Source organism: Macrobrachium rosenbergii, chromosome 6, assembly GCF_040412425.1.
Source record: "Macrobrachium rosenbergii isolate ZJJX-2024 chromosome 6, ASM4041242v1, whole genome shotgun sequence".
In the NCBI taxonomy this organism is placed as follows: Eukaryota; Metazoa; Arthropoda; class Malacostraca; order Decapoda; family Palaemonidae; genus Macrobrachium; species Macrobrachium rosenbergii.
The window spans coordinates 8,368,910-8,391,199 of record NC_089746.1 but is presented as its reverse complement, the minus strand read 5'-3'; the positions used below and the strand labels follow the sequence as shown (position 1 = coordinate 8,391,199).

At 42.5% G+C, this 22,290-nt stretch overlaps 1 protein-coding gene and 1 pseudogene across 3 annotated transcripts in view; both read left to right on the top strand.

The window, feature by feature from the left end:
- LOC136839146 (HEAT repeat-containing protein 3) overlaps window positions 1-22,290 on the top strand; it is a 55,304-nt gene that overhangs the window by 27,483 nt on the left and 5,531 nt on the right. For all 3 annotated transcript variants that reach the window (XM_067104821.1, XM_067104822.1, XM_067104820.1), the window contains exons 7-11: window positions 4,655-4,776; window positions 8,594-8,736; window positions 19,705-19,808; window positions 21,004-21,171; window positions 22,069-22,218. In XM_067104821.1, the coding sequence (XP_066960922.1) occupies window positions 4,655-4,776; window positions 8,594-8,736; window positions 19,705-19,808; window positions 21,004-21,171; window positions 22,069-22,218 (687 nt within the window). The remainder of the gene's footprint in view (window positions 1-4,654; window positions 4,777-8,593; window positions 8,737-19,704; window positions 19,809-21,003; window positions 21,172-22,068; window positions 22,219-22,290) is intronic.
- On the top strand, window positions 6,184-6,303 carry LOC136839863 (5S ribosomal RNA; annotated as a pseudogene).

The following is a 22,290-nucleotide window of genomic DNA, read 5'->3' as shown; positions in this document are numbered from 1 at the left end:
GAACAAGATAATGCTCCTTCGTCTGCTTATTCATCGTTGCTAAGATTCTTTCTGGCGAATTTTCTAGATTTCTGCGAGCCTGCTGCTCCTGTTTCCCCAGCCTCAACATTTCTTATGAGGAAACAGACTGCTGACGTCGTTTGCCTCCCCAAGCTAGTGCTTTCCTCTTCCTCAAGGAAAGTTTTTCGAGAAGTGGACGAGTGGCTGGCCATGAAGAGGGACCAAGGTAAAGTCCTCCCTTCAAACTTCTCAAGAAAAAGTATCGATTCTACACCACTGGGAAAGCTCCCTCCTTGGGAGTCTCTGCTGCCTCCCAGCGGGTTTTCTCCAGTTTGGTTGACGCCACTCGTTCTGCATTCTCCACAGCCAAGATTTCCTTCTTTTGCCTGAACTGGCCCATCTTGCCAAGAATCTATTCAAGGTATTAGAAATTTTTTGCTTCCTTGGTTGGACAGTAGGGGCTTTAGCTAGAAAAATCAAGGATTGTCTGGTCTTGGCCGAAGAATCTCTTTTGACTGGTTTGGAGCATTGTCTTGCGCAGGGATGGTTCTTCCAAGCTCGCCTCCATGTTTTTGATGGGAATCTTGAAGAAGCGAGAATAGCGGAGTCACTGCAACACAGAAGTCATCTCTCTCGTTTTCTCCATTAGGCAGGTCCCATCTCTTCCCCCAAGGCACTGTTAAGGAGATCCTCTCTGACCTTCAGAAGAAATCTACAACTGACCTTTTGGCTCAATTTTCCAAGCGGCCTAAGGAAGCTCCCACAACAGCAACCAAGTCCTTCTCTCCTCTACAGCAGCCCTTTCAAGGAGGAAAGTATGGATCTGTCTGGATCAACCAAAATGTCTTTATTTAAACCAGCTGCTAAGAAGTAAGAACACAGTCCTTCGCACCCTGGTCACAGTCAGGCTACACCTCTTTGGGAGGAATGGAGCCGCAGAGGGGCAGAACCTTGTGTAGTCCAAGTATTGGGGAAAGGATTTTCCAGCCCTTTCCATGAAAAACCTCCCTTACCCAAGTCGCCAATCAACTTGACCACCTATTTGGCTCACTCCGAGAAGCTTGGCGCTTTTTCTCTAGAAGTAGAGTCCCTTCTTCACAAGGGGGCAATAGAGGTGGTTTTAGATCTCAACTCAGAGGGATTTCAATACCGTCTCTTCGTGATCCCCAGGTCATCAGGAGGCTGGAGGCCAGTTCTGGATGTCAGCTTTCTTAATCGTTTCTTGCTGAAAACCAAATTTCATATGAAAACCACTCAATAGGTCATGTCCTCTCTCCATCGGGGCGACTAAATGGTTACCCTTGGCATGCAGGATGCCTTTTTTAATGTCCCGATACATCCAGATTCAAGAAAATTCCTGCACTTGTATATCGGGGCAAAGTTCTCCAGTTTCGAGCCATGTGCTTCAGCCTGTCCACTACCCCACAAGTGTTCACTCAAATCCTAACCCCCTTGGGAAATGGCTTCGCCTTCCCGATGTCAACATTTATCTCAATGATTGGATGCTTCGCTCTCCTTGGACTTACTCAGTGCTCCAGTGGATGAGTCTGCTGGGGACCTGGGCCTCAATAGAACCGTTTGTAAAGAGGGGCAGGCTTCACATGAGGCCTCTTCAGTTTTATCTAAAGTTTGCTGGAGTGGGAAAACCCAACCGGACTCTTTTCTTTTCCCCCCATTTCAGAGATCAAGACAGGCCTTCGATGGTGGTTGTCCGTAGAGAGACTTCGAGAGGGGAGTCTCTTCTACCGTTGCACTCAGAGTTTTATTCTGATGCTTCAGGAGGTCTGGGGAGCCCTTCTAGGGTGCCTGAAGATCTCAAGGATGTGGCCTGTTGATCAGAGAGCTCCACATTTATGTGAAGGAACTAAGTGCAATTCAACTGAGTCCCCAGGTTTTTCTCCTTTAGTTTCTGGCAAAGCATTAGCGGTTTACACAGACAACGCCACGGCGCTGTCTTATGTCCGCAAGCAAGGGAGCACCCACTCCTCTCTCTACGTGTTGGCAAAAGACCTCCTCTGGGCAGATCAGTACCAGGTGAAGATTATTACGTGCTTCATGCGGGGAAAAATGAATGTCCCTACAGACGAATTGAATCGCTACAATCAGGTGTTGCCGATGGAGTGGACTCATGACTCCCTTGTATGCGACGATTTCTGGAAACTTTGAGACAAACCAGCTGTGGACCTCTTCGCAACAGGCCTGGATGTCCACTCCTTCCCACCTTTCAGATTGATTAGGAAGGTGATCAACGAGTTCTCCTCTTACCAGAACATCTCAGAGACCCTGATCGCCCAGTTCTGGCCCAGGAAGGAATGGTTTCTGGATCTGCTGTGTCTGTTAATGGACTTCCCAAGACTTCTGCCACAAAGACAGTCGCTGTTCAAGCAGCCCTGCTTCCTCAGGTCCCATCAGGGATTGTCCTCTCTGGCCCTGACAGGCTTCAGACTGCCAGGAGCCTCTTCAGAGCGAAAAGGCTTTTCAAAGCAAGCTATAGAAGCTTTTGCTAGGTGCAAAAGATATTCTGCTAGCAGTCTCTACCAATCCAAGTGGTCAGTTTTCAGAGTATGGTACCGACAAAATAACATCTTGTCTTCTGAAGCCTCTATAAGCCAGTTAGCTGACTTTTTACCCTCAAGGGATATAGGTTATTGTTTTAAGACCTGAGAGACCTTATCAGTTCCTTCAAAACCTCCAAATTAGAAAAGCCTGGGTTTCTCGCCTGAAATTTGGACATTGTTCTGAAGTGGCTCACGAGCTCAACTTTCAAACACCTCAGCTCGACCTCTTATAAGAATCTCAATAGGGAGAGTCTCTTTCTCATGGCATTAGTGACCGCCAAACACGTTAATGAGCGGCAAGTCTTCAACGTGAGAGTAGGCTTTTCAAATGGAAATTCTCTCTTTCTCACCAAGAATGAGGACGTTTCCAAGCCATGGTCTCGCTTGTTTGTTATTAAGAGCAACTATCTTCAGAAGACAGAAAAGATCAGGGGACCCTCCAACAAGCTTTGATGCTCAGTGAAGAACCATTCACGCCCTCTGTCAAAGAATGCGCTTTCTTTCTTCCTTAGAAGTTTGATTACAGAAGTGCATTCTCAAGTTCAAGAAGATGTTTTATTCTTCCCTTAAGGTCAAAGCTTATGAGGTTCAAGCTGTTGCACTCAGCCCGGAGCACCCCTCTTTTTCAATTCGCTTGGCGCCTGCTTCATCAGTCATCTGCACCCAACTGATTAGTGCCCACTTCTGTCTGTGGAATGTTCGCCACCAACATTGCTCAGTGTCAACAGTGGGGCACTCGGCACCAAATTCTGGGTGCTCAGCGCGCCAACTTCCAGGACCTGTGGCTGGCATTGTTGGGAAAGGAAGCATAGGGGGCTCTCTGTCCCTCTACTCTCTCTTCAACTTGTTGTAAGGTCGTTGAGTTTAAGGGAAGCCTGCGGGTACAGTGTATCTGGAGTACCCGCCAGTTTTTAATGGTTGGAGTGGTGGTTCTTAATTTTAGTTGTAGGTGACAGTGTTGTGTTTATTCTGGTCTATGCCCAGGTCAAGGGCACTATTTTTTGCCTTGTCAGCCATCAGTGAACTTCCATGGCTGCAAAGTACCCAATACTGCCACGCCCTCTAGAGGTTAAGATGAGCATCAACCAGAGGTGGTACCCGCCTGAAGCAGCTCTCTTACCAGATAAGGTACAACAAGCATTGACCCAATGCTAGCAACCTTTCTAGTTCAAAGTCATTATCTTTATTAATGTTTTGGATTAGAACATGTCCATGATTCCCACCTCCTCTCAATGTGGAATCAGCTACATAATTGCTTGGTAAGTCACATATATAAAAATGACATTTTTATGATAAAATAAAGTTTTATATATACTTACCAAGCAGTTATATTATCGGAGACTGCCCTCCTCCTTTCAATGGACATTTAGGCATCAAACGAATTCAAGCTGTACGCTGACTTGTACCTATCAGTCCCAAAAGTGGGCGGGACCCTGTCACCTATGCTAGCAATGGCGGCACCACCTTGAAAATTTGAATTTCGTCAGACTGCCATGTAGAAAGCTAGTAGCTATGTAATTGCTTGGTAAGTATATATAAAACTTTATCATAAAAATGTCATGTTTTAAATAAGCATATATTTATTTCTGTAGTGATTTTAAAGTTTTCCTTCTTCCATTGATATATGCAGAATCCTTCATGTAGAGAATATTTTAGTTTTAGGTATGTTTGTGTCTGATTTTGAAGGATTTCTTCTATCTTTTATAGGTAGAATCCTTTAGGTAGAGGATGTTTTGTTTTGCACAAGTCAAGATTGATTTTGAATGATCTTTCCATTATTTACATAAGCGGGTTCCTTCATGTTGAGGATGCTTACCTTCTAGTTTTTTGTGTCAATTAATTATGAAGAGTGTTACTCATATTTATCAAATAAAATATTAAAGTAACATGCACAACAAATAAAAAAGGTCCTGTGTAATGATATAACAGGATATGTAAAAGTTCTGTAGGAAATTTTCTTTATCAAAAAAGTTTCAAGTCCCATGAATGCTGGAACTTGTCTAATACATGATCAGCTTTTCTGTAATTGCCTTATATTTATTACATCACACTTCATCAGAGTGATTTCATTATACTTACTTGAGTTTCTCTTTCAGGTTCAAGAAGGCATGAAACATTTTAACCTATTTCAGTTAAGTTTAAGGAAGGTTCAGTACCCAGATGAAAATACTTGTCAAGCCTTACAAAACTTGAAATATGGCCCATCTCTTCTGTCCAAGTAAGGAAGATTTTAACAATTTTTGTCCTATGTTAGTTTTTGTCTGAATACACAGTTAAACCTCACCCATCTGGAGTAATTGATGGGAAATATTATTTAGATTCACCAAGTTTATTTCAAATAGCTTACCTAATTTTAACAGTCTATTTCATATAAGATAGCTTAGGCTAACCAGTAAACATTAACAGTTATGCATTACTGATTGTTATACATAAATGTTTAGAAATCAAATAGCTTGGCTTTTTTAATTTTTATTTTTTTAACAAAATAATGTGTCTGTTGGCCTGGCCTAGCCAAAACTTTCAACAAATTAGTAGCTTAGAATAAGGTAAATTCCTGTATTTACACTAGCCTAGGCTTTTTAATTATTATATCAAGTATTGCAAAACCAATTATGCTTTAATACAGATAAAATTAAAGTTTCCAGTTCCATTTTATCAGTAGTTTATTAGATTTTTAGAAATCCTTTTATTTTTCAGGACATTTTAATGTTCTTCCATTTTTCCACTATTCAAATGTTTTTTTGTTTATTGTGTGAATATTTTAGTTTGTTATTATTGTTTGATATGCTAATTTCAAAACTTATTTCTCAGTTCCACAATATTAAAAATCATCAAAGCAAAACCCTCCAGTAATCCAAAATTCGTCTAGTTATCCAAAAATTGATATAAAAATTGTCTATAAGTGAGGTTTCATTGTACATCCATTTTTTACATTTAAGCAGTGTATTGTTTATAGTAACATAAGCATATTTACTTTTGTAAGACCTCAGAATTTTCTTAGCCACAGAGGTTCAGAATTCATAGACTGTAGATTTATTACTATGTATTAAATAATGACTTTGTAAGATGTTATATTTCAAATGCAAACCCATTGCTTTTTTTCTCCATGCATTTGCCCAAAAATGCCAAACTTGGAGTTGTGTTTCTTTCATCTACACACCAGTTACTTTAATTTAGCCCTTCAAGCATTTTCATCAAACATGCCAAACCTGGAGGAAGAAGAAAAAGGAAAAGGCCTGCTTCTACTTCTGTGTGGCACAGGTGGTGCAGAAGTATCCTTCATGTCTCAGGTAGCAGCTGCAATCATTGATTGTGTCTGTTGACTTCACCTCCCCAATCCACAGTGCGGGTGCACAGGTTTGCAGTAACACACTCAGCACAGCGGTCAACGAGACACATTCCAGGGAAGTTGAATGTATGACAAATAAGTTTGGTCACTAGGGAGGTGTTAGTGACAATTGGTCTTGACATTTCGACATTTCGAAGAATTGTTCACAATTAGTCTTGACATTTCGACATTTCGAAGAATTGTTCAATCTAGGAAGACGGTCAGGTTATTCCTTCGATCTCAACACACCAACGCTGTAACTGTTCGGCTTTGTCTTTATGGACTGTGGGCATAACAGCCATCAGCCATCCCACACTGAAAACATCGTTTCTTATCCGGTCAGCGAAGTTTAGCAGTGATTGGGTCTGGTCAGTACTTGGATAGGTGACCTTTTGGGAACACCTGATGCTGTTGACATGTGGGAGACGTCTTTCGCATCCATGGTTAGGAATGGGGCTAGTCAGTATTTGGATAAGTAACCTCCTATGAAGTTCAGATGATGTTGGCACTTAGGAGACGTCTTTCACATCCATGATTCAAGTCTTTGGCTTACGACTTCCTGTCATTCTGCCCGATTCGTAGGGAGATCAACAGTGTATGAGCATTCTGAAGGCCTTTTTCATTACCACTTAGGACTTCACCTCCAAACTAAGTGCTGGCAACTTGTTTTTGGTTCTGACTCGGCCAAGAAGTGGTGTCTAGGAGCTCCATTTTATTTGACTTTATGTATGATCAAACGGACGGACTCCACAGCTGACATGGTGGACAACAATACGTTCCTGGCGAGATTTCATAAGGTCAGGGGAATTGGTCTGCCCCTAGCATTCAGGAAGAACCTGTCAGACAGGCACTATGGATGGGAATGCGGTCACAACAGACCACATTCGCCTCCTGGACGTTGCCCATTAATCCTCAGACTTTTTCCTTGGGTTGTGTGGTGGCTCCTCACCATTCATGTAGATCACCCAGCTCTTGAAGGCAGGTAGCATCTCGCCTAAGGTGTACGGCTGCAAAAGAGGGGGTGTGTGTGGGACTGGCCTCCTACCTTCTCTTTTATACCCTTCTGAGGGACGGTTAGCAAACTGTCACTTGCTGGACGGGCATGCATGCAGGTGTTCTAGATTATTGAGTATCCTGTTTATAATCTAGCCCTTTTTGGATTAATAGATGCACCTCTACCCTCTCTCCAGCAAGGGGAGAGAGGGACTGATAATAAACAGACCTGTTGGTTATCTTCAGCTATATTTTCCCTGACACTATGGGTTCATCCAAGCCTATCTTCAAATCAATTCATTGCCTTCCATTTATTCAAGGGCCCAGAAGTCTGGCGGTTGAACATCACACATGTTCAACAGATTAGAGGTATGGGTCTCCTTCCTTTGATCTTACATGACCAGGAGAGGCCCCAGGTGAGGCGAACTACCAGTCAGTTCAGAGCTTTGCTCAGAATCCTCCCACCAAGGAGTAAGTCTTCCCTGTGTAAAGACCGAGGGTTTGTATACATGTAGGAACAAATGACATTTTTAAAGTAATTTGTATTTTTCCTAGCATACAAACCTGAGGTCTTTACATAAATGGCCCACCTCTAGCCACCCCTCAACTTGCTTCATGGGCCAAAAGGCAAAGTGAATGCATACCAACTGGATGGAAGGGATTCCTCCCCTTCCATCGGTAGCCAACTATCTATATCCACCTTGTTTTAAGTTAAATGGCCGTCTCCAGCTTATGCTGAAAGTAAATCCCCTAAGTAAAGACCTCAGGTTTGTATGTTAGGAAAAATACAAATTACTTTAAAAATAGGTCATTTCATTCTGTTCATCTTTACCTTTTTAGTGTGCGCTTGCTGAATCCGTAAATTGTATCAAGTATTCTAAATATTTTTATTGTTACTGTAGAATATATTCATCACCAATTTGAAGTAGCTAAGGAACTTTGGTACATATGTTGTTTTCAGCCACTGTTGTTTGGCCTTAGTTGAGTGGGATGAAGTTTTAATTGTTTTTGTTTTACATTTGTTTTTGGAGAACAATTGTTTGTGCAAGTTACATGCTTTTTACAGTTCAGTACTTGTTTAAATTTTTGTATCTTATATTTTTCTGTTTTTCTTAAACTGTAAGTCTATAGAATAATGGTATTTTAAGTTACCATTAATTTGGAGTAATCATTCGGTTATCTCTTATTTTGTTTCTTTTTTTGTTTCAGCAGACTGATCTTGTCTCTCTTTTTTTTCAAACTCCTTATCATTTCTTAGAGCTCCTTAGACTTGGTACTTTTCCATCTCATTCCATATCCATTAACTCTGCTCTGGTAATCTATAGCACAGCTTTCTGCCCCGTTGCTACTCAGACTAAGTAAAAGTAATGTGTGCAGATGAAACAAATTAATTTTTTGTATTAGAACAAAAGTAATGTCTGTACTATTACTTTAGCCTTACTGGCCCACCTCCCAACTCATCCATATGTTGTAATAATACAGGTTTGCCACTAAAATGTATGAAAGGCTAAGTATAAGTAATGGGTTTGGCTTGTGTTAAAGTTAATTTTTTTTTTTTTAATGTTTAGTAGGTAGATAAAGTTGACTTGAAATATTCCATAGGAGACACTGAATATGGTAGCTTCATAAGTACAGGTACTGTCAGGTAAAGAATGCTTTGCTGTACAATTTATAGTGTATTATTCTTTGTTTCTATCAAATTTTTTCATTTCAGACTGAGAACCTTGCAAGTTCGTGCATTGTTATGTCTTCAGAATATGATAAGTGCCCTCGACCTAAATGACATTGGGGGCAGTGATTTGATGTATCAGACTTGGGTAAATTTAGGCACTATGGTCTTCAGAGATACTTGTGAAGGTATGGTTGTTATTATTGTAATATAGTTTAACCAATTCAGCAAGTCAAATTTATAGGTTAAGGGGTGACTAGTAGATGTCATTAAAGGAGGGAAAATTTAATTTAGTTGAAAATTTTTGTGGCAGGAGAGCAAAGGGAGTATGAAAAGTTTAAGAAAGAATCACAGCAGCTGGGGTTTCAAATGGAACTTTACCATATTGATAGGTGAGGAATTTTTTCAGACTCAGTTTCTAACTCATCATTGTATATTTTGTCTTGCATGTATTGCTTGTAATTAGTCTAGTTACCATTTGCTTTTTTTTTTCTTTCTTTCTTTCTTTCTTTCTTTTAGTTCCTCCACTGCTGTTGTACTGACAGATGGTGCTATAACAAAAGCCACAGCTGTTTGCAGCTAACCCCACCTACTGCTTACATCACAACCATTCCTTGAAGCTGATTGGTTGGCAATGGTTTCGGAAAGTTGGTTAATCTGTGGTTCTTTTTGTTTTCATTATTGTAGCAATGGTTGTTTTACTGAGCTAAAATAAGTTCTGCTGATTATCAAAAGGAAACATTTATTTTAACACATACAACTTACCTGTTAGTTACATATAGCTTTAGTCTTTGACGTCACGGCAAAATTTCAAAACGCGCGGCAGCGCCAGTCCGAATATCGGGTGATCGCCCTTACCTGCCCTCTGTCGGGTACTAGGAACTATTCCAACATGCTTCAGAATAATTTTTGTCACGCCGGCGACATTGTTGTCGGTACTCGAGCGAAATTTCATTGTTTCTGCCTACATCGAGCTGTTTTCACTTGGTGAAGTACTCTCTTGTTGGTTTGCGGCTTTGCCAGTTATTTTTGTCACCTATTTAGTCAGGCTCCCAATCTTCTGCTCTCCTGTCCCGGACCAAGCAGCCTTCCAGACGGACGCAATGCTACTGAATTGGTCGGGTCTGGATCTTTACGCCTTCCCGCCGTTCAAGATGTTAGGTGCGGTGTTGAGGAAATTTCAGCACCACTCCAACACCAGGATGACGTTGATAGCCCCCTTCTGGCCTTCCAGGGATTGGTTCCCAGTTCTCATGGATCTCTTGATCGACTTCCTGAGAGCCTTCCAAACAGAGTAGATTTACTCAGACAGCCCCACTTCAGGAGATTTCACGAAAACCTGTCAAGTCTGCGGCTAACTGCGTTCAGACTATCGAACGTCTACTCAGAAGCAAAGGATTTTCAAGAAAGCGGCTCAATCCATCGCTAGAGCCAGAAGACCATCTTCGATCAAGGTCTATGAGTCCAAGTGGAATATGTTTCGTTCATGGTGCAAAGATCATGACATTTCCTCTTCCAGAACCTCGGTGACGAGATTGCGGATTTTCTTTTGTTCCTCGGGAATAAGAACCTTTCTGTATCCACACTTAAAGGTTATCGTAGCATGCTGGCTACTGTTTTTTTCGTCACAGAGGTTTGGATATCTCTAATAACCAAGATATAACGGACCTTATTAAATCCTTCGGTACCTCTAAGAGGTCAGATGCTAAAGTTGTTTCGTGGAATCTTGATGTAGTCCTGAAGTGGCTTATGTCTGAGAAATTTGAACCTATGGATTCTGCTTCTTTAAGAGATCTTACGAGGAAAACCCTCTTTTTAGTTTTGTTAGCTACAGCTAAGAGAATCAGTGAGATCCACGCCTTGGATAAGAGAGTAGGATTCTCTGCTTTAAAAGCAATTTGTTCTTTCAAACTGTTTTTTATGGCCAAGAACGAGACCCCTTCACACCCGTGGCCTCGCTCTTTTGAGATTCCGAGTCTGTCGGAATTGGTAGGTAAGGAGCAGGAGAGGTTCCTCTGCCCAGTCAGAGCCTTGAAATATTATTTGCGAAGGACTAAAGATATTAGGGGTCCTTCGGATTCCTTATGGTGTTCGGTCAGGAACCCTATTAGACCGATGTCCAAGAATGCCATGTCCTTTTTTATTAGAGATCTGATTTCTGAAGCTCACTTCAATATTTCAGAGAATGATTTGAAAATGTGTAAAGTGAAGGCTCACGAAGTGAGGGCTATCTCTACTTCTCTCGCTTATAAAAGGAACCTCTCCTTCAAGATATTGTGCAAGCAACCTACTGGAGATGTAAGTCTGTATTTGCTTTGCATTATCTCTCGCAAGTGCAGACAGTGTTTGATGAGTGCAGCACGTTAGGGCCCTTTGTTGTATCTGGCACGGTAATGGGTAAAGGGGTAAAGGAGGATTAACCTACCTTTACTTACTTGTTTTTTGGAGTGTGAAGGTTTTTACGGTTGTCTGTGAGGGTAAGTGTTGGATAGTTTTACCCCACAGTTGGTTTTGGTATTTATGGTTATGCTTTTTCTTTGGTGTTGGGTGACCCCTTTTGTAATTCATGATGTTTGTGCTGCGCCCTGAGCAGGGGCATACTTGTGGTATTGTCACGGCCATGTCCTAGGTGACTGATACCCAGCTTAAGCAATCTGCGACCAGGTCATTATACCCGCAGTTGCTCTAAGGATAGCAGGTTACTGAGGCAGTAACTGTGGAATCAGCTACCTTAGCAGGTGAGGAACTAAGAAATTTTCTACATTAATAACCTTAATGTTTCCAACAACTCTTTTAGCTGTCATTGCCCCACCTCCTAAAGGTGTCAATCAGCTATATGTAACTAACAGGTAAGTTGTATGTGTTAAAATGACATTTTTATTCTAAAATAATGTTTAACACATACTTACCTGTTAGTTACATACGAAAGCCCACCCTCCTCCCCCACGGGGACAGGTAGGCAAATTATTCTGAAGCATGTTGGAATAGTTCCTAGTACCCCGACAGAGGGCAGGTAAGGGCGATCACCCGATATTCGGACTGGCGTGCGCAAGCGTTTTGAAATTTTGCCGTGGCGTCAAAGACTAAAGCTATATGTAACTAACAGGTAAGTATGTGTTAAACATTATTTTAGAATAAAAATGTCATATTATCCCAAAAATAAAATCATAATACACATCTCCCTAAAAATGGTAAAAAAAATTGGAAAATATGAGTTGAGTGATGCTGCAATGGAGTTTTTCGTAAATGAAGTTCAACTGACCACAGAGGTGATGTAAGGAATGTCTACTTTTGAATAAGTGCACTTGAATTAAAGGACAATGATAATTACCATCTGATATTATCAAGCGTGTTCAGCATTCTAAATCTAAACACAAAGACTCGTAGAGCTATACAGATTGGCATTTCATACTAATTTCAGGAAATTTTACTACAGTAGTCATAAAATCGATTTCATTGCAATTGTTAACACATTTGGTGGGATGACAAGCACTGACTGCACTCTACAAAACCACAATATACCTATATTTAACTTAAAGTTACAGTATGATAGACTATACGTCTGTGAATTAATAACTGGATTTTTGGTGTCGATATGCACCCATCTCCGCTTATCGGTGCCAATCTCTGCTTATCAGTGCCGATCTCCGTGATATCTGGTTATCAGTGCTGAGAAGCGGGGATTTTGGCGCTATTATCGCCGATTTTCGATTATCAGCAATTTTTGGTCATTGTCACGCTGTCTGGAACAGAACCCCCGCCAATAACCGGGACTGCCTGTAATCCCCAATGTCTTTTTGTCGGTTTACGCAGCTATGATGTTTAGATTATAAGCCTACCTTATAGTCAGCCATTTTATTGTGGTTCTTGCTGTGGTTATTCTTGTATTTTTTGTTGCTGTTATGGTTCTTGTAGTGTCTTCGAAAACTTTTCATTTGGTGACCTGACATTGTGGAACAAACATAGACCTATTCATAAAATACTAGTTTGAAGAACTATCTGCCTACTATCGTAATTGAAATTTGGTCATTTACTTTAGTTGAAAATAATCAAGACCTTTAGGGATATATAGTCTACGCTAGAATATTCTCCTAACAACAAAGAGAGAGAGAGAGAAATTTACTGACACTTATGTATCCTTTCATCCAACAGGGTAATCTGCAAGAATGTCCCCAAAATCAAATGAATCATGTGCTACTCACAGACTGGTTTCGGTTATCTCATACATGGTTTTTTCAGCTATCTTTTTTTTTTTATAATTCCTTATATTTAATCATCACAGTAATATACAGTAATTTGTTACTCCTTTTTATAAATATATATATTCTATATAATTTACTGAGAGTAGTTAGATAATTGTGTTTAAGGCTGAGACAGCCCCATTTTTATTCTCTGTGGTATAAGTGGCGTTGCAATGACTGTGGCCATCGAAGCATGTACATGTAAGGTGTCAAAGAAACGAGCAGGTAAAAGTTACTGCTACTTTATTACAGATCCAGGCAGCTTATATTGCGGCCGACTGACGCCCGGCCGTGAGAGACAATGGAATTGACTGTGACCTGAGGTCGAAACAATAAACAATAATATGCAGTGAACGAGTACAAATTACAATACAAAACATACAGAGCTACAATATAGATACAGTCTTGATGCCTGTGAATGAAGAAACATGTGATACACAATGTGTAACATTCGTATAAATACCATAAAGTAAAAATGATTAAAATCGTGACCTGGCACGTTTTTAGGCGTGACTAATTGAGCTTGAAGAAAACGGGAAGTCACCAAAGAAAACAAGCTCAGCGGAGACTTAATTAATGGCGCCGCCGAAACACTATCCTGGCGCCGATTTGGTGACTTTACAAATACTCCCCAAGACGAGGGACGCATCTGATTAATCCCTGTACCTGCTGGGACGCTGAAGGGTGCCGCGGCTCCTTGAAGATAACTGAGGGGCCTCCCGCCTGTGAGGCTGCTGTTTGGGCGGTTCCTTCCTGGGCGGCGCGCCTGCGGGGTGAGGGCGTGCTGGAGTGCGTTTGGGCGGAAGGGGTGCTGCGTCGCTGCCGGGACTCTCCGACAGGAAGGCGGGCTTTAGCCGGTCTATGGAAACCCAGTCGTTCTTGCCTGGGAGTGCCAGCTGAACGCTTGCTGTTCCGCCCCAGCACGCGGAAGGGTCCCCTGTAGGGGGCTTAGTTAGTGGTGGACGGACGGCGTCGACTCTGACGAAGACGTGGGTGGCGGATGACAGCTGTGGCGGCATGAAGGTGGTTGCTTTGTCGGTGTATGAGCGCCTGCAAGGGGCGAACTTGCCGCCACGCGCGGAGCCTCTGCAGAGATGGGGAGTGGCGATCATCCGTCACGAGCTCTCCCGGCACCACGAGGGTTCCCCATAGGTTTGTTCAGCTGCGGATGGGGTGCCGTCGGCTCTGGGGCGGTCCTCAACCCGAGGAGGACCCACGGCAGCTGATGTTTCCAGTCCTCGGCGGTGCAGCGGGCCATGAGGGATGACTTTGGGACCTGTGGAACCGTTCAACCAGGCCGTTGGCCGCTGGGTTGTACGCTGTGGTGGTGTGGTGCGTGGTTCCCAGCAGTTGAGCCAGGGCAGACCACAGCTCGGAGAGGAAAGCGGGCCCTGTCGGTTGTGATGTGGTCCGGGGACGCCGGGCGGCTAACCCAACTGGAGAGCAGGGCCTCAGCGCACGCGCGCTGGCGGTGGCTTCTTGCATGGGTGTGGCCGGGCCACCGTCGAACGGTCTACCACCGTGAGGAGGTATCTGGATCCGCTTGATGGGGAAGGGGCCCGACGACGCCGATGTGGATGTGGCGGCGGCGCCCTGGTTGTGGGAACTCTCCTACCCCGACTGCGTGTGACGACCCACTTTACTGGTCTGGCACTGCAGGCACTGTTTTGCCCAGGCTGTGGCGTCCTTTTGCACCCGTGCCAGACGAACTTTTTGAAAGCAGTTTGGCCGTGGTCCTGCCGGAGGGGTGTGAGAGGCCGTGAATGATGTCGAATACCTGGCGGCGGCGTGAGGCTGGAACCAAAGGGCGGGGCTGGCCTGTGCTGATGTCACAGAGCAGGCTGGGGTCTCCGGGGCGAGGGTCACGTCCCGCCACTTGAGGGATGTGATGGCGGTGCGGTATGCTGGGGTTTCTGGGTCAGCGGCCTGTTCTCTGGCAAGGTCCTGGTAATCTACACCAAGCTGCACTGCGTTCAACTCGACTCTGGAGAGGGCGTCTGCTACGGATTTTTCTTGCCGGGAGGTACCTGACTGAACAGGTAAATTCGGCTATGGCTGAGAGGTGGCGCTGCTGTCTGAAGACCATGCGTCCCCTGCTTCGTGAAGCCGTGAACCAGTGGCTGGTGGTCTGTGAAGATTGTGAAGGGCGTCCCCTCCAGGAGGAACTTGAAGTGCCGAACTGCGCTGGTACATCGCGCAGAGTTCCCTGTCGAAGGTGCTGTAGCGGGACTCTGCGGGACTGAACTTCTTGCTGAAGAAGGCGATGGGCTGGGGCGCCGTTGATGATTTGCTCCAGAACAGCACCGCAGGCAACGTTACTGGCGTCTGTCGTCAGCTGGAGGGGAGCCTTGGGATCCTGGTGTGCCAAGGCGGTTGCCTTGGTGAGGGCGGCCTTCGTCAGGGAAAAGGCCTGCTGCTGGCTGGGTCCCCAGGACAGGGACTTCGGTTGACCTTTAGGACTTCCGTCAGGGGGCCGTGGTGCGCGATCCCGGGATGAACCGCCTGTAGAAGTTTACCATCCCAAGGAACTCCTGGACGGCCTTGATGGAGGTGGGTGTCGGGAACTTGGCCACGGCTGCCACTTTCGATGTAAGAGGGCGGACGCCTGTCGGAGACACCTCGTGACCCAGGAATTCTGCTTTCTGGACGCCGAAGGTACACTTGTCTAAACGGACGACGAGGCCGTTTTCTTGGAGGCGCTGGAGGACTGCTTTGATGTGCCTCTGGTGTTCGCCAGAGACCTGGAAAATATGAGAATGTCGTCAACGTAGCAGACGCAGAATTTTAGGTCCCCAGGATGCTGTCCATGAGCCGCTGGAAGGTGGCCCCGGCGTTCCTCAGCCCGAAGGTGGAGAAGGCGAACACATAGGACCCGAAGGGCGTGATGATGGCTGTCTTTGGTATGTCCTCTGGCGCAACAGGTACCTGGAAATAAGATTTAAGAAGGTCCAATTTAGTGAATATTTTGGCCCCGTGAAAGGAGGCCGTGAGGTCTTGCATATTGGGTAGAGGGTAGTGGTCGGGCTCCGTTGCAATGTTGAGCCGCCTGTAGTCGCCTGCAGGGTCTCCAGGAGCCGTCCGGTTTCTGCACCATGTGGAGGGGGAGGCCCATGGACTGGAGGCTTTCCTGCAGATGCCCATCTGTTCCATCTCCGCGAATGCTTTTTCGCCTCCTGAAGGCGCTGAGGGGAAGCCTGCGGAACTCGCATGTGTCGGGGCCCTTTAGTCACTATATGGTGGTATATGCCATGCTTGGCTGGGGCCCCGGGGACTTTGCGCGGCTCGGGCTTAAATACCTCAGGGAACTCCGACAGAAGGTGTGCATACTGGTGGGGGCGACGGCGCTGATGGTGGGTCTGGGTCCCGCCGTTAACGGAAGAGACCGGCAGGAGTCGGTATCGAGGAGGCGCTGCGCCCCACGCCGACTAGCAGGCCGAAGCGCGCCAGAAAATCGGCCCCAGGAGTGGGGTTCCTACGTCCGCGACGATGAAGTCCCAGGAGTAACTCTGGCCAAGGATGGAGATCGACAGGAGCCTGGTGCCGAGGAGAGGATGGGGTTCCGTTGGCGGCCGTCAGAAAGCGGCCGGGTCTGGTGTCTGGTTGCGGTCCTCTCTGGATGCTGGGAAGACCGACTTAAAGGCTCCTGTGTCGACCAGCATCATCCTGCCGGAGACGGTGTCGCGGACGTAAAAACCTACTGTTTTGAGGCCCTGGGTTCTTCGGCTGCCATGGCGGCCTGTCCTGCTGGCCGCCGCCACCCCGTTTTTGAACGGTTGAACGAGCAGGGCGGCAGGCAGTTTCGGGCGCCCTTTCCGAACCACTTGTGGTAGCGACAGAAGCCCGGGACCTCCGTCTGCTGTGGTTCGGTGGACGTCTGTTGGCGATGGCGTTGACGGGCTGCTCGTCACGCCCTCTTCAGGCTGGACGGAGCTGACCGGCTGTGTGGCCGGTTTTAGCCGCTGTGAAGCCTTGACGGAGTCTGTGAGGTGTTGTGCCGCCTCTATGAGGTCCTCGACAGGCATGGTGTAGGGGTGAGCGATCTGGTTGCGTACTTCCGGGAGGAGTTGGCGAAGGAAGATTTCCGTATGAAGCTTATCTCCTGCCGCTTGTTTGTGCCACCCAAGACTGGTATTGACAGGAGATCTACGACCATGCCCTGCCGTCTCTTGGATTGAGGTCGTGGCGTGGATTATTGGCAAGGTCGATAGCACGGGCGGCCAGCTCGGCGATGGGCAGGAGCAAGCTTCGAGGAGGAACTTTTTGTGGTGCTGTATGTGAGGGTGTGTGTTTGGTACTCGCGAGATGAGTTTTCTGTACACGTCCTCCGGAAGGGCGTTGAGCACTGTGTCGGCCTGTAGGATTTCGTCCGTGAGGTCCGCGATTCTGAAGTGGCTCTCCACCCTGCGCAGCCACATCGATGGGTTCCCCTGCGTAAACGGCGGCGGCAGCTTTACGGTGAGGGCGGCCCGCGATTGTGTTGCCCGCCGTCGTGTGTTCGGGCGCTGGTGTGATGGGAGGTAGGTAAACCTCGAGTCCGCGGGTCCGCGTTTAACTGCATGAAGGAGGGATATCCGCGTCCATGCTCGCTCCTTTGACCCCTTACTGGAGTGGGGTATTTTCGCGTCAGTACGCACTTTCGTGCGCCGTGTGGTTCCGCTTAGTGACGCTGGTGGGGTACGCCGACGAGAGTCAGCACGCTCAAACGCTGGTTACAGCGCCGTGTTTAGGCCGCTAAGAGCGTTTTGGAGAAATCCTGGAGCCAAGACTGAGTCGCCGTGTGAGTCCGCTAATGGCTCCGGGGGTCACCACTGTAAGGTGTCAAAGAAACGAGCAGGTAAAAGTTACTGCTACTTTATTACAGATCCAGGCAGCTTATATTGCGGCCGACTGACGCCGGGCCGTGAGAGACAATGGAATTGACTGTGACCTGAGGTCGAAACAATAAACAATAATATGCAGTGAACGAGTACAAATTACAATACAAAACATACAGAGCTACAATATAGATACAGTCTTGATGCCTGTGAATGAAGAAACATGTGATACACAATGTGTGACATTCGTATAAATACCATAAAGTAAAAATGATTAAAATGCGTGACCTGGCACGTTTTAGGCGTGACTAATTGAGCTTGAAGAAAACGGGAAGTCACCAAAGAAAACAAGCTCAGCGGAGACTTAATTAATGGCGCCGCCGAAACACTATCCTGGCGCCGATTTGGTGACTTTACATACACATGCATGTGTATATACAGGTGCTTATACATGTACATTCCACTGTATACATATGTGTATATCATGTAGTCGAAGCTACTACAATAATTAAAAACAACTCTATTTCCAACAGATACAGGTAGAAAACTGTTTGCAATAAATTGACCTGTAGGCCTATGCCTTGTCATTGCCTCAGAATATGACACTGACATGCAGCCCTATGCCCTGTCGTTGATTCAAAATATAAGAAATTGACATGTAAGCCTATACCCTGTCATTGCCTCAAAATATAAAAATTTGATGTGTAGGCCTATACCCTGTCATTGCCCCAAAATATGAATTTGACATGTAGGCCTAATCTCAGAGTGGTATAACATTTACATGCAGGATTATGATGAATTAATTCCTTAATACAGTATCGGAACTGGCTGCATAAGTCTATGCTTCATTTCAATTAATGTGGTCTATGTGGAACTGCTTATGTAGTCCAACACCAATTTAAAGAAAAAAAAAGCAAGCTCCTTGTGCATTAAGGCTGTGCATTATCAAAAGAAAAAAGAAGATTCACAGACAGAATGATCCAAGACTTCATAATGATATAACTTAATATATCCTTGGTCGGAGATATCAGTTTCATACTTCACAACTCTTGGAACTAAAATCTGTGGTGTCACTGTTATCATTCATGCATGGGGCTCAGCATTACCGAATAGAGTCAAATCTGTACTGGTTCATATGGACTGTTAATTAGTGTGACATCATTGCCTTCGAGAGCTAGCCTATCACTGGCGTGCAGTGGGCAAGGTTTAGCTGCAAATTGCCATGGCTTTTACTATCTATGCAGTTTTTCAGCAGGTGAGAAGGGATGGCATGAAAAAAAAATTACAATATGTTTAGATGATATATATATTCCATAAGGTAAAACAGTGTTAATATTGAAAGTGAGAGTAGGTTAATATATGTATGTATATATGTATATATATATATATATATATATATATATATATATATATATATATATATATATATATATATATATATATATATATATATATATATATATATGTATATATGTATATATATATATATATATATATATATATATATATATATATATATATATATATATATATATATGTATATATATATATATATATATATATATATATATATATATATATATATATATATATATATGTATATATATATATATATATATATATATGTATATATATATATGTATATGTATATATATATGTATGTATATATGTATATATATATATATATATATATATATATATATATATATATATATATATATATATATATATATATATATATATATATATATATATATGTATGTATATATGTATATATGTATATATGTTATATGTATATATGTATATGTATATATATATATATATATATATATATATATATATATATATATATATATATATATATATATATATATATATATATATATATATATATATAATATAAAATAATAAAAGATCTTGTCAAACAGCTTAAATTTTATACAAAATTTTGGTTGTGTAACAAGAGTTACAGTCGGGAAAATAATTAAACTAATAACCTAGTATACACATTCGCAACCTATTATTATGTAACTATTCCATTAGGAAGCAGTTCTTATTTTGACTTCCACAGAATGCATAAAATAATGGTGTTTATTTTCAGATAGTATGTTAGAAGCAGCCACAGGTGCAATGCGTGCAATAATGGAAAAATTAAGTCAAGACAAATGTGAAAAATTAGCCAAGATAAGTCTGCAAGATATAAAGGTATTTACTTTTCATTGTGTTTTCTGTAGATCAGATGTTCATTATATAATTTAACTGCCGAATTCTTAACTAGCGTGCTGTGGAGAAGTGGAATCACTAGTATCAAATTTGCTATTTTGATTTGCATAATCAAGTCCCAATTAGTAAACTGGTCTTTTGTAAGTTAGCATACAGTGTGTGTGCATTTTAGTAACTGACTTTGTCTTTGTTGTATTACTCAACTCCAAGTAAGACTAACATTTTACGTGGGCGTAGTTTTGTAAAATGAATATTCTGAATACTGTTGTTTGTTTTCTAATGTTGAATATATAATATAATTCCTATATGAAAAGCTATTACTGTAATTGGTTTCGTAAGAGTTTTTAGTATCAGTTTTGAAGCACAAGTCATTTGTGCATAAATTCTCTTCTATTCATGCAATACAAATCTCAATATGTTACACTTGGTACATGGAAAAAGTTAATAGTTAACTATGGTAGTGTATGCTATACATTATATCCTGTAATATAGCATTTTTGTTTCATGTTCAGTTTTTCTTTCTTTTTTATGGTAGCACTTATTTTTCAAAACACTTCATCTTATTCAGTTATACCTTTTCAGTTATATTATCCTTTCCAGTTATATATCTTTAAGAGACAAGTAGCCCCATTGTCAAAAACGTATTTTTGTATAAAATCACAATTCAGAAAAAGGGTTACGTGAAAATAAAAAATTGGTACTGTATTATGGTATTTATACCATTTGGCCTTGCAACTTATAAAATTGATTTCCAAATAAAGGGTTTTCTAGAGTACCTCTCACCTTAACAGATGCTGTAGCATTCTGCAGTGGTGATAAGCAACAACTTTTGATAAGTAATAGCGACCCCTGTATCATACCCTACTCTTGAATGTTGAAGATACCCCTCAGTCATCAATGATTAATTACAATTTCTAGCCTAAGCTAACCAACACTTAAACCTATCATCCTGTTAAAAAGATTTTTATCTGCAAAATGCATCTCCAGAAGATAAATATGAAAATATTTATTCATCTTTATTTTTCACCTCAACTTATTTGTATTTTCAGTAATTTCCAGCTTTCTTAGTGTCCTTTTTTTAGGCTTTATAACGAAGAGACAATTCTATTCAATACATGTATTTTTCATGCATGCTGACAATGTGGGTGCAGCAGTGTAACCATTTTGCTCTTTGCAGGTAATATTGGAAGCTGGGGTATCGTGTACTATAGCTAGTGTTAGAGGAAACTTAGCAAGAATGATTGGGACACTCGGATGCCTTTTAGTGTCACAGAATACTGAGGATTCCCTTTATACTGATGAAAGGACACTTGTTCTCAGTGCCATTACAGAGTTTCTCCTTAAGGTAAATGTGTAAAGTTAGGTTATGGACTTGAAAGATCTTGAATAAATGGTTAGCTTCCAGAACTAATGGAACTGATAACAACAAATTAAAGCAAATGAAACTTTCAGTAAGGTTTTACTAGTAATCACTGGAAAAGGATGACTAGTGGAGTTATTATCTTCCTGTCACAAAATTAAGCACACCTGTTTAAAACAGTTAGTACATGTCCACCCTGCATGACACAGTCCCCATGTAGTGTTGCATTAATTATGTTTTCAGAAGTTGGCATTTGCCCCTTGATACCTTACTAATTATGTATGAATAATTTCTGACTTGGTAACCAGCATACTGTAAGGTGTCTAAAAATGGCGTAAGATTTATATTTGTATTTCAAGTAGTGTCCCTTGTGTTGCATTAACTTTCCCATTGCCATTTCCTTAGATGTTCCTTGTCAGCCATGAAAGTGTGTGTGCTGTGATGGGATGGTAATTGCAAAAACTCAAATCCCATAATCCTTTCTTTTACTGTTCTACTGTCTTGTTGACATGTAAGAAGCAACAGTTGTTAACTGCATGTGATGATGAAGGTAAGCTCTCACAAAGGCGTTCACCCTCAGCCAGGTCCATACATATTAAACGTTTGACATCTGCCCCTTGCTACCTTTGAAATATTGTATCTACCTTATTTATATAATATATACATATTTTTTATCAATTCCTGCTGTAAAAAATTGATCCAAACATTTTATCCTGTACTTTGTTTTAATAAATTATTATTATAGTTCCTCCTTTTTCACAGTCACTTTTTTCTAGTTAACCTAATTTGATTATAGGTTTGTACTTTGCAGGGTTCTTTTATGAATGTTTCATTGTCATTGTCCAATGAAAGTGGTATACATTATTTTTCTTATTATTTCAGGTTGCAGCTCAGGATAGTGAACTATGGGTTTCTGCAGAAGCTTTAGATGTTATTATTGATCTCTACTCAGATGACAAGACTGATAGACTTGCATATCAAACATGTTTGGTTGATAGTCTGAAGGAAATACAGCCAAACTTTAAATCAAAAGTGAGTATGTAATTTATGTCTATTATTTTCTTCCTCTTTAAGAATTATGGCTAACTGTTGTCTTTGATCATA